At 38.1% G+C, this 12,287-nt stretch overlaps 1 protein-coding gene across 8 annotated transcripts; it reads right to left on the reverse strand.

Moving 5' to 3' along the window:
- On the reverse strand, window positions 1-10,465 carry LOC104902702 (uncharacterized). Of its 8 annotated transcripts, none has more exons than XR_007270146.1 (7): window positions 10,347-10,465; window positions 9,009-9,149; window positions 8,082-8,281; window positions 7,134-7,636; window positions 6,958-7,037; window positions 6,741-6,777; window positions 1-351 (listed from the first exon to the last, which is right to left on the reverse strand). XR_007270146.1 is itself a non-coding variant. In XM_048637386.1 (6 exons), the coding sequence occupies exons 2-5, from the start codon at window positions 9,115-9,117 to the stop codon at window positions 6,998-7,000; spliced, it is 852 nt and encodes a 283-aa protein (XP_048493343.1). In that variant the 5' UTR covers window positions 9,118-9,149; window positions 10,347-10,465; the 3' UTR covers window positions 1-351; window positions 6,958-6,997. The 8 variants fall into 8 exon arrangements, 2 of the variants coding, with proteins under 2 accessions (XP_048493343.1, XP_048493342.1); XR_007270143.1 differs by having other exon boundaries at window positions 1-418; XR_007270144.1 differs by having other exon boundaries at window positions 6,741-6,791.
- Between the last annotated feature and the right edge of the window lie 1,822 nt (window positions 10,466-12,287).

A 12,287-nucleotide genomic window follows, 5' to 3' on the forward strand; every position in this document is an offset into this window, starting at 1 on the left:
TAACATGAATGAGCATATTTTATAGCAATTTGAAACCAATGAAGACTTCCATATAAAAAAAATGGTGTAAAGCAGTGGATATCTCAACAATAAATTTGAGAGGAATATATATGAAACAAACAAAAGTAACAATGCAAAAATAATGGTAAAGGAAAATGTTACCACATACAGCAACAGATAAACCTACAGACTGGTTTTTGCCTTGGCGAGACCCCAACTTATCTAGAGTCAACTTGGCCCTGGAAACTTTGAACTGCTTAGCAACGTTCTCTAGTTCAATCTTCTTTACTGGACTTTGGATACTGCTTTGCGGCCGACCATCACTTGTGCTGCTACTCAATTCTATGACTCCTGTAAGTTGTTTTAGAGCCATGGATATGAATGATCTTCCTTGAGTTTCTCATACATGAAGTCGTCCCTAAGAGTTTTTCCAGCATTTGTGAATGAAAAACTTCACCAAAAAGAAAAGGACAACTCTACGGAAAAAGTATGTGATAGTTGTTTGAGGGTATGATGCAACTTCACCATGAAAAATAATTACACATAAGATAAAATACTGCCTTCAAGGGATGGGGTAAGTAGGTGACACAGTCGAGTAGATGGAGGAATCACAAAATTCATAATGATACGATCAGCTTACTTAGGACTTTGTCGACAACCCTCCTCGTCTAACCCCCCGCCCCGAACAAGCCTTGCACAGCTTCCTCATTATGCCCCTTGCCCAATGCCAACCCCCCCTTCGCACCCAAATCCTGGAATCATGAAGAAAGACTTTGATGGTTCACAAAATAACAGCCTCAGCAGGACAGGTGTTATCATATGCAATCATGTAGGCGGTTGTATCATGTACGACCTGGGACGTAGTTCCACTTAATTGGCTGAAGCATCTGCCCTAACAAATGGCCTTCTTCCAGCCATTGAAAAATATATAAAGCATATTTGGAAATTTGTACTGTGGCCAATTTCTGATGTAATTTCCATGTTTTTCACCAATCCTAAACTAACCCCTAACTTTGCACACCACATTAAATTGGATGAACAAACTACCAGGGTTAAATTATATATAGTTGTATGTTGTTCTTTGCACTGCTGCTAGTTTATTTGGCTTACCCAATTATATAGGTTTCGATGAAGGAGCTGCAGAAAGAGAAATAAAAATATTTCACGGAAAGTGGAAACATAGAAAGGGAAGCAAGGAAACACAATTTTTGTACAACAAAGGTGTAGAAATATGCCTTGAATCATTGTGCATCGAAGTTGTTCGACAAAATGCGTCAAATAACGTCTTCGGGGTTCCGCCCGATCGGGTCGGGCGAGGCCGCCCGATCGGGCCCGCAACGAGAGAAGAAGCTGAAGTGAAAAAGGGGATCGCCCGATGGCTTTGGGCGTGTTCGCCCGATCGGGCGAAGTACCGAATTACGACTCGGGCGACTTCTCCCGACCGGGCGCGCAACAAGTTCTGGCGAAGTTAAAAATACCGCCCGATCGGGCGGGTTCGCCCGACCCGATCGGGCGGGTTCGCCCGACCCGATCGGGCGGGTTCGCCCGACCCGATCGGGCGGCTGCCCGGTTAACGCGTTTTCGCGTTTTTCTGACGGGATATAAATACTATGCTTATATTCTAGGGTTTCTTATCACGAAATACATTCTTTTCTCTCTGTAATCTGTTCTTCTCATATATAATAAATATTCTCCTCTCTCTTGCCTGGATGTAGCCAAATTGGTGAACACGTAAATCTGTTGTCTGATTTTATATTGTTTTTGCATTCATAATTGTTTCTCTCTCACTCCGTTATAACAAATTGGTATCAAGAGCTTTGGTGATCGATCTGTGTGAGAAAGATGTCGGGATGAATGTCAAAATTGATAAATTTATGGAGGAATAGTTTTAGTCTGTGGCAAATAAGATGCGAGTTTTATGAAGCAACAGGGGTTGTGGCACCGTTGGCCAAGAAGGCAACGGATTCGTGTTACCGCTGAATGGAAATTTGGAGGAGAAAGCACATTCAACAATTATGTTTGTTGTCTGTCTGACAACATAATTACTGAAGTTGCGCGAGCAGACACTGCTGCTGGTGCTGTGGTTCAGTTAGAGAGCTTGTTAATGACGAAATCTCTAACCAACAAGTTGCTTTTGAAACGTCTGTTCAGCCTGCGTATGCAGGAAGGTACGTCTTTAAGAGATCATTTAGATAAATTAAATACATCTAACTAGATCTGCGAAATATTGATGTTAAAGTAGATGATGAGGATGCTGCTTTAATTCTGTTGGTATCTTTGCCTATGTCATATGAGAATTTTGTGGATTCATTTATTGTTGGTAAAGATAGTCTGTCGTTAGAAGAAGTAAGATCTGCTTTGCATACTAGAGAAGTCCGTCACCAGGCTTCTGGGTCTAGTACAGAAAATCAGGCATCTGGATTAGTAGTTACTGGAGGGAAGGGACAAAAGAAATCTATAAAAAGAAAACGAACTTTAAAAATTCGAATTCTAAGGTCCTAAAACTACTGATATCTGTAATTACTGTAAGGAGAAGGGGCATTGGAAGAATGAGTGTCCTAAGAAAAAGAAACAGCAGGATAAAAGTGAAGGTTCTGCTGTTTGGCAGAAACTGGAGGTGATTCTGAGGAAGATCTGGCCCTAGTAGTTAATAGCCAGTCACATTAGGGATGTGTGGGTTCTTGATTCTGGGGCATCGTATCATATTAGTCCATGCAGGGAGTGGTTTTCAACTTACAAGCAGATAGATGGAGGCAATGTTTCTATGGCTAACAGTGCTGCCTGCAAAGTAGTTGGGATAGGCTCTATAAGGGTGAGGACTCATGATGGTACACTTTGAACGAAGTTAGGCATGTTCCATTAATGACAAAGAATCTGATATCTCTGAGTCTTCTAGATAGTAAGGGGTTCAGTTTTCAAGGTGAAGGTGGAGCTATGAGTGTCTACAAGGGTTCAAAGGTGGTTCTGAAAGGTATTAAAGTTGGTACCTTATATATTCTTCAGGGGTCTACTATGACAGATTCTGCTGCTGTTGCATCATCTGAGATTCACAAGGAGGAGTTGACCAAGTTGTGGCATATGAGACTTGGGCACATGGGTGAAAGAGGGATGCAAATTCTGTCAAAAGGGATCTTCTATGTGGGCACAAGGTGCAGAGCCTAGAGTTTTGTGAACACTGTGTGTTTGGGAAGCTTCATCGCAGCAAGTTTCCAAAGGCGGTTCATACAACTAAAGGTACACTTGATTATATTCACTCTGATTGTTGGGGACCTTCCCGAGTTGCATCTATTGGAGGTCACAGGTATTTTGTGTCTATGATTGATGATTATTCAAGAATGACTTGGGTGATTATGATGAAGCATAAAAGTGATGATTTCAAACAGTGGAAGGTTTTAGTGGAAAATCAAGTTGAAAGGAAGATCAAAAGGCTGCGAACTGATAATGGTCTGGAGTTCTTTGGTCTGAGTTCGATGAGTTCTGCAAAATGAAGGGATTGATCCGCCATCATACTGTTAGAAACACGCCACAACAGAATGGAGTTGCAGAACGCATGAATCAGACACTTCTGGAGAGGGCAAGGTGCATGCTCTCAAATGCTGGGATGGCTAGGAGGTTTTGGGCAGAAGTTGTAAGCACAGCTTGCTATCTGATCAATCGGGGACCCCACACAGGTATTGACTGCAAGACACCTTATGAGGTGTGGTCTGGTAAGCCTGCAGATTACTCTTTGTTGAGAATTTTTGGTTCTACTGTCTATTATCATGTAAATGAGGGAAAATTAGAACCTAGAGCTAAGAAGGGTAATTTGTTGGTTTTGGGATTGGGGTTAAGGGCTATAGAGTATGGTCACCTTCTGAAAATCGTGTCATACTTAGTAGGAATGTAATATTTGATGAAAATTCTCATGCTTAACCCTTCTGTAAAGTCTACTGTGGAGTCCGTCAGTGGAGATGTTGATAAACAGGTGGAGCTGCAAGTCACTCAGGCTGAAAGTGAATCACAGCACCAAGGTGGAGAAGATCAACATGAAGAAGAGCCATCTGAAATTCATCAACCAAGCATAGCACTTGATAGAGCTAGAAGAGTTGGTGTGGGGCCTCCAAAGAGGTATGGTTTTGAAGATATAGTGGCCTATGCACTTCAGGTTGCTGAGGAGGTGGAGGTTGAAAATCATGAGCCATCCACCTATAAGAAAGCTGTTTCTGGAAGTGAGTCTACTTTATGGCTTGCTGCAATGCGAGATGAGATGGAGTCTCTCGATAAAAATCAGACTTGGGAGTTAGTCAAACGTCCTAAGGAAAGGAAGATTGTGACATGCAAATGGGTCTTCAAGAAGAAAGAGGGGTCTTCACCTACTGAGGGGGTTAAGTATAAAGCTCGGGTTGTTGCAAGAGGTTCACACAAAGGGAAGGGGTAGATTATAATGAGATTTTCTCACCAGTAGTCAGACATACTTCCATCAGGGTGCTACTAGCAATGGTTGCACATCAGGATCTTGAACTTGAGCAACTAGATGTGAAAACAGCTTTCCTACATGGGGAGTTGGAAGAAGAGATTTATATGACACAACCAGATGGGTTCCAAGTTCCGGGAAAAGAAGACTATGTTTGCAGATTGAAGAAGTCCTTGTATGGGCTAAAGCAGTCTCCTAGGCAGTGGTATAAGCGGTTTGACAGCTACATAATTGAGTTGGGCTACAACAGAAGTGAGTATGATTGTTGTGTGTACCATAACAAGCTGAGTGATGGTTCTTTCATATATCTGGTTCTGTATGTAGATGATATGCTTATAGCTGCTAAGGCTAAGTCTGATATTCAGAGGTTGAAGGGTCTTCTCAGTGCTGAGTTTGAGATGAAAGATTTGGGTGCTGCAAAGAAGATTTTGGGGATGGAGATCTATAGGGAAAGAAGTCAGAAGAAACTTTTCTTATCTCAGAAAGGTTATATTCAGAAGATTCTATCAAGGTTTGGCATGACAACTGCAAAGCCTATAGACACTCCAAGTGCTTCAAATAATCATTTGTCTGTGGCTTTTGCACCCAAAACTGCTGAGGAGAAGGAGTACATGAGTCGGGTTCCTTATGCTAGTGCAGTAGGGAGTTTGATGTACGCTATGGTTTGCACTAGGCCGGATCTTGCACATGCAGTCAGTGTAGTTAGTAGGTTCATGGGTGATCCTGGTAAGGAGCATTGGCAGGCAGTCAAGAGGATTTTTAGGTACCTAAGAGGTACTTCTGATGTTGGTCTCATTTATGGGAATGATATCCAGTGTTTAGTCACTGGTTATTCGGATTCTGATTATGCTGGAGATGTTGACAGTAGGAGGTCAATGACTGGTTATGTATTTACTCTTGGTGGTTCTTGTTTAGTTGGAAGGCAACTTTGCAGGCTACAGTTACTTTGTCTACTACTGAAGCAGAGTACATGGCATTGACAGCAGCTGCTAAAGAGGGAATATGGCTAAAGGGACTAGTAGTGATCTTGGGTTGCATCATGATCAGGCTACTGTTTACTGTGACAGTCTGATGCAATATGTTTAGCTAAGATCAAGTCCATCATGAGAGGACTAAACATATTGATGTGAGATACCATTTCCTAAGGAGTGAGACTAGGATTAAGGTGAAAAAGGTAGGAACTGCTGATAATCCTGCTGACATGTTCACCAAGCCGGTTCCGTAGAGTAAGTTTCAACATTGTTTGGACTTACTCAATATTCGTGATTGTTAATTGCCCTCCTTGGGCAATTCTGGGGTCCTTAGGGACTAATCTGGTCTGGTTGTCTTTTGGGACAAATCTGGTGTTTGGGAGATTCTGGGCGTTGTGATAAATGCATCTGTTTTTGGGTTATTATGAGAGGATTCAAGTCAAGGTGGAGATTTGTAGAAATATGCCTTGAATCATTGTGCATCGAAGTTGTTCGACAAAATGCGTCAAATAACGTCTTCGGGGTTCCGCCCGATCGGGTCGGGCGAGGCCGCCCGATCGGGCCCGCAACGAGAGAAGAAGCTGAAGTGAAAAAGGGGTTCGCCCGATGGCTTTGGGCGTGTTCACCCGATCGGGCGAAGTACCGAATTACGACTCGGGCGACTTCGCCCGACCGGGCGCGCAACAAGTTCTGGCGAAGTTAAAAATACCGCCCGATCGGGAGGGTTCGCCCGACCCGATCGGGCGGCTGCCCGGTTAACGCGTTTTCGCGTTTTTCTGACGGGATATAAATACTATGTTTATATTCTAGGGTTTCTTATCACGAAATACATTCTTTTCTCTCTGTAATCTGTTCTTCTCATATAATAAAATATTCTCCCTCTCTCTGCCGTGGATGTAGCCAAATTGGTGAACCACGTAAATCTGTTGTCTGATTTTATTGTTTTTGCATTCATAATTTGTTTCTCTCTCACGTCCGTTATAACAAAAGGAACATGGTAATGCAGAAACTAAAGCAATAAGCCAGCAGTTTTGCTTTAGAATTCTAATATTCTTTACCTTGTATCAATAAATAAAATGCACAGATTTCAAGAGAAATCAAGTAGGAGACAGGGCAATTAGCTCATATAAAGTCTAATCTATAATATTTAGTGAGATGAATTGATAAGAATTATTAGGGTTTATGTAGGCAATGAGTTGGCTCAATTATATTCTATATCTATGTGCAAAATAAGGAAAAGAAAAGGATCCTTAATCAGAGTATAAAAGTAGTGTATCCATAGTCCATACAAGGTTTTCATAGTGCAAAATTTGTACCTTCCGCAGATCTAACTTCCTCGAAGTGTTCGACTTCCTGCATATACCAACCTAACAAATTCATAAGTCATAGATACATATGAGCTAAAACTTTGATAGGCAATTCATGGCTTTCATCAATAAAAAAGTAACATAACTGGATCTTAATCTCTAAGTTGACTACAATACTATAATTACAGTGTCTTTGAGGAAGTCATGAAGACGAGTTGTCGCTTACCTCTTTTAAGGAAAGTTTCTCTTGAAACGTAGACGATTATCTAACTAGTCCCCGCAACTTCCTGGATAAATTTGCGAATTCTACAAAGACGGAAACAGGAAAAGTTAAGATTGATCTTTGAAGTCAAAAGAAGGTAAAGGAAGCCATAAGATTAATTTATTAAAGACAAAAAGAACCTCAATCTAGCACCACGAATGTTTTCAAGATTTTCCAGACGTTGCACTCTGAAGCCATTGGGTTTCTCCTCATTTTCTAGTTCCCCGGCTGGGAGTTCTAAAATGGTCATAAAGTCATTTTCAACTTTTCCCAATTGTTGGTCAAGATCCTCCAAGAAATCAATATAATATGATGGACCTCTTAAGCTATTATACATGATTGCTTCACTCCCACTGCTAATGCTTTCAGGAACTGCTTCATACCCGCTGCTGATGCTTTCAGGAACTGCTTCCTCAGCCTCACTGTAAGACATCATATTTCCATCACTGTCAACATCAGGCACCAATTCTTGGTCTTCACCAGCATCAGATTGGTTAAAAGTGAAATTGTTGCCAACATCTAAAGTCTTCCTGTTATCTTGTGTCGGAGAGACAATCCGTACAGGACCACCAGCATCATCTCCTTCAATTTCAAGATCTGATGCAATATTTCTGACTAATTGTGCTTCTTTGATTGATATTGCCTAAAACCCAACAAAGCTTTCAATGGTATGGGAACATGAAGGACTACATTTTGTAAATCAAGAAAACCAGAAAGGACCAAGGATTTTCAAGTGAGAGTGTCCTAAACAGCTATAGACTAAAGGAGACTCTCCTCTAAACAGTCATCAACTACAGGAGAGCCATTAGCAGTTGCGAACTTTAGGACAATCGGTGTACTGTGTCCAGAATCTAAGCAGTTGACATGTCATATATGCAGGAGATATGAAATCGTTTAAAAAGCAAAAGCACAGACACATAGTAGTCTTTAGCCTCAAATAGTTGTTGAGTATATCCAGAAATATTAGATGAAACAATTCATTTAACCAACTTTAACAATATGTCTGCGGAACAAGCCAACCATATATGGGATGTTAGAAGTTAGAACTAGGATGCAACAAATTTAATTTGCATAATTGTGTATCCTACCTCATTTAGTTTTGCTGCTAGTTCATCAAACAATTCTACACGACCTTTTGATTTCTCTAAAGCTGACATAATCTTCTTCTTTTGGAGTAGAAGCTCCCTAGCATAATCTTCTTTTCCCTTCCGAACACTTACAGCCGCTTGCCGGCATAAGTTTTCTGCTGCTTCTGACAGTCGTAGGAGCCTGAATCTTGCATTATTAGCTGAACAAAATCCAACAGATCTTCATCACTATATGCCATGTTTTACTATCAACTACTACTACGCACTCATAGATTCAAAGAAACATTTTTCCTTTGACATCACAGGAATTTGTATTAATTGAAACCTGAATTACAAACTAGGGACAGAACATCCTAAATATAAACAGTAATCAAATTAACAGTGAACTGAGCCTTACTAGCTCTTACACACCATCCAAAAGATTCATAAGACACCATAATATTTGAAAAAGGGAAGAATCAAAAGCTCCTACTTTTTTTTTTTTTTTTAATTGAGACTACTAAATTGGAAATTAATCCAATTTTCACAAAATTTCTAATTGTTTTGCCTTAATTGCTAATTTGCAGTTGCATCTCTTATTCTCTTTTAGGATCATTTTCCAGCAAATTTCTAGGTCAAATCAGCTACAAAAAATGCAAAGTTGAAAACATGCTAAAAGAATTTGCTTCATTTCTACCCACTAATATAACCATAACCAAGATGTTGAGAAATTTGTCAACTTAAAAAAATTTACCCTATACCATTTAAAATACATCAGTTGCTTATAAACACCCAACAAATTACATCAATTAAAGCAGAAATAGAAGGATACCCAACAAAATTGCTTCTTCCAGTAATCAATGGAGTGCGAAAATTGGAGAAGTTATAAAACAAAGATGTGAACTTGAAGAAAAAAGAAAAAGAATGAGAAATAGAAAAAGGTGAAACCTTTTCTTCTAGTAATGTCAGCTTCAGAGTGAAGTTGGTCAAGTTGAGAACGAAGGTGGTCAATGTTGACCCTGGAAGTTGAACACATTGCTCTGCTTACTGTTATCATTATCACTTTTCCCCTTCCCTATCTCTAACAACCTCCACCAGGGGCGGATCCAGGATTTTAGAGAAGGGGTAACGTAGTTTTACTTTACTAGAATCTCCTAATATAATCTTTATCATCTTTAGGGAGATCCAAGTCTTCATTTTGAGATGGAGTGTTAATTAGTACTTGGTGGAGATGAATATTGTTGGTTTAGTTGAGTTGGAGGAAGAAGTGGACTTGAATCGACTTGATTTTCATTAGAGTTACTTTGGAAAAAAAAAGCTTGAGATATCCCTCTCATGTTTTCTCTTCATTATTTGAAATATAGAATTCTCATTCACTAATAAAGTAATAATCCGTTCTCACAATTACAATAATAAACTAACAATTCACTAATAAATTCAATTCCATATTATTCCCAATTTCCACAAATTCCACGTATTAAAAAATCAAGCATTCCCAAATTCACAACTAACAATAAAGAAAATCCAGCCCAACTAACAATCAAAATTCACATTTCAGAAAAATCAATCAAAATTCAAATTTCATAACAATCAATCAAAATTCAGACTAACAAAAGTAACAATTAAAATTCAGATTAATAATGTAACAATGAAAATTTCTTACACAAATGAGTCACAAATTACAACAAATACTCCAAACCCACGATACCCACTATCACCACTCACCCACCAATTCATAGTTTTCATTTTGACTCTAAAGATGTAAAGTTTTGTACTTACCACTTAATTTGGTAAGTTAAGTTTACTGGGTTCAACAGAAACCCACGGTACCCACCAATCAAAGAACTCATCCACACTTAGATTTAATTTTGATTTTCTCAAAGCTGAAAAATTTAAGTTCGATTTTCTCATATTAGGATGGAATTAAAGGTTTTTGTTACTCACTGAAGGTCCCAAGTACCGCACCGACGACTATGAGAAGCCACCGGGCCACTGCAGACTGAAGTACTACACCGACAAGGGCAATCGGCGACGACCACATTATAGTGTTGAACGGACCGACGACCAACTGCAACAAAAGTCGAGACTCGAGAGAGAGGAGGCGACCGGCGACGAGTCGGAATTTAGACAGAGTGAGTTGAGTTTTAGAGAGTGAAATGTGAAATGAAACGGCGCATGAGAATGTTTAGGTTTTTCCTTATTTTTTGGAAATTTTTCGAATTTTTTTTTAAAAAAAACAGGGGTAGCACGTGCTACCCCTTGTTACCACGTGGCTCCGCCACTGACCTCCACACTCTTTCAGGGCGGGACACAATTCCAAGAGACAACAATTTGATTGGTTTCGGGTGTTGTTGTGTCCAGTGTCTTATTGAGGAATTGGGTTGCTAAATGACGTCCTAAAATTTTTTTAGCCACATTCTAAATACGTATAAAATATTATATTTGTATATTTTCCATCTCATTTCTCATTTTTTCCCCTTCCTTTCACTTTCCCTCCCCATCTTCCACATCACCACTAGGCACTGGCATTGGCATACTATAGGCGTCAAATAGCAAATTCCTTTAGGGATGAGGAAGTCCAAACTTCCAAAGTTTCGAGTTGAAACTAGTTTTTAGATTCGGACAATGTCATAGGGTATTTTTGTGTGCTATATTTCAATAGTTTGGGAAACTGGATAATTGAGGATCATTTGTTTTCATTAGTCAATGTGGTTCGTCATAGTTTATAATATGAGGCGTGCATGAGCAATTTGTGCATTGTGCTCCCAGGAGCACAATGAGAATTATGCTCCTACAATACAAAATACAACATTTACAAAAAAGAAAAACGAATATTTTATCATTAAAGTGGAACATTACGATAATTCACTTACGAAAACGAACATTTTACTGTTGAAGTGGAACATTACAAGAATTTACTTACGAAAACGGAAATTTTTCTGTTGAAGTGGAACATTTTTACAAAGGAATGAACCTAGTACTATATAAACATAAACAAAGGTACAAGGAACAAGTTAAAAAAACATTTTTTAATTTAAACATTGAACTTGTATTCTACATTTTTGTTTCTTCAATTCAAATAAGTATGATTCATATATTTTTGTTTCATTATATTCAATTTAATCTTCAAATATATGAATGTAACATGTACTAAATCAGGACTAAAAAGTTCTAAATATAAGACTTAGATAGAACATTTACTCATTGAGAACATAACATATTTTTATTGCAAATTAGGCTTAAAAAAGAACATTTGCTCATCAAATATAGAACATATTTTCATAAAAAAATTGAATATATTTTTCGATGACATATAAGTTTTAGACGAACATTTGTTGAATTAGAACATTTGCTTATCGAAAATAGAACAATTTTTCCAAAAATAGAACAATTTTTCCAAAAATAGAACATATTTTTTCGCTGAAAAGTAAGCTTGAAATCGAACATTTGTTGAAATATAACATATGCTTATGAAAATAAAAAAAATTCACCGGAAAATAAAACATATTTTTTGCTGAAATATTCTTAAAACAAACATTTGTTGAAAATAGAACATTTGCTATCGAAACTGAAACAAATTTACTAGATGCACCATATACACCGTGTTCTTAAGAGCACAATAAAGATTTTAGTGCATGAGTTACTATCCACCTTGTTTTCTCTTTTTTCACTAGCTTTTTTCTTTCTTTCTTTTATAACATAAATAGTTTTTTTATAAAATTAAACATGACATATAGTTGTATACGTAATAAAGTAGTAATATACTTCCTTCAGTATTTATTGATTGCAACTTGATTTTCATGTTTGTCAACACACAATTTTGACCATAAAATGTCTAATTAAATATTAATAAAAATAATATTATGAAAATATGTATTGAATCTAGTCCAAGAGAATTCTTCTATGAATATTTGTTTAAAATATAAGCCAAATCTTTCCAGTCAAAGTTTGATGAAATCCTTAATTAATTATATACTCTCCAATTTGATAACATGGCATGGCTCCCAAAAAACAATGTCAATTTGGCCATTTAGGTGGATTTGGCATCTAGATATCTCCATATGTCCTTGAATCAAGAATTTCTATTTGACAACTAATTTAAACGTCTTAGATAAGGACTCATTAGGTATTCCCGTTGTTATAAAGGCTCCCTAAGTTCAACAATCAATAATTATGAATAACTAATTTCAAAACGGCTATGATAGACATTACAAATGAATCCTCTTT

Source organism: Beta vulgaris, chromosome 9, assembly GCF_026745355.1.
Source record: "Beta vulgaris subsp. vulgaris cultivar EL10 chromosome 9, EL10.2, whole genome shotgun sequence".
Classification (NCBI taxonomy): Eukaryota; Viridiplantae; Streptophyta; class Magnoliopsida; order Caryophyllales; family Amaranthaceae; genus Beta; species Beta vulgaris.

Bases quoted from the DNA above. Each gene is read 5' to 3' on its own strand.
- LOC104902702 (XM_048637386.1), bottom strand. From the start codon at position 9,117: ATGATAACAGTAAGCAGAGCAATGTGTTCAACTTCCAGGGTCAACATT. The intron at 8,282-9,008 runs GTTTCACCTTTT...GATTTTGTTCAG, and splicing joins TGACATTACTAGAAGAAAAG to CTAATAATGCAAGATTCAGG. The intron at 7,637-8,081 runs GTAGGATACACA...GTTGGGTTTTAG, and splicing joins TAGCAGCAAAACTAAATGAG to GCAATATCAATCAAAGAAGC.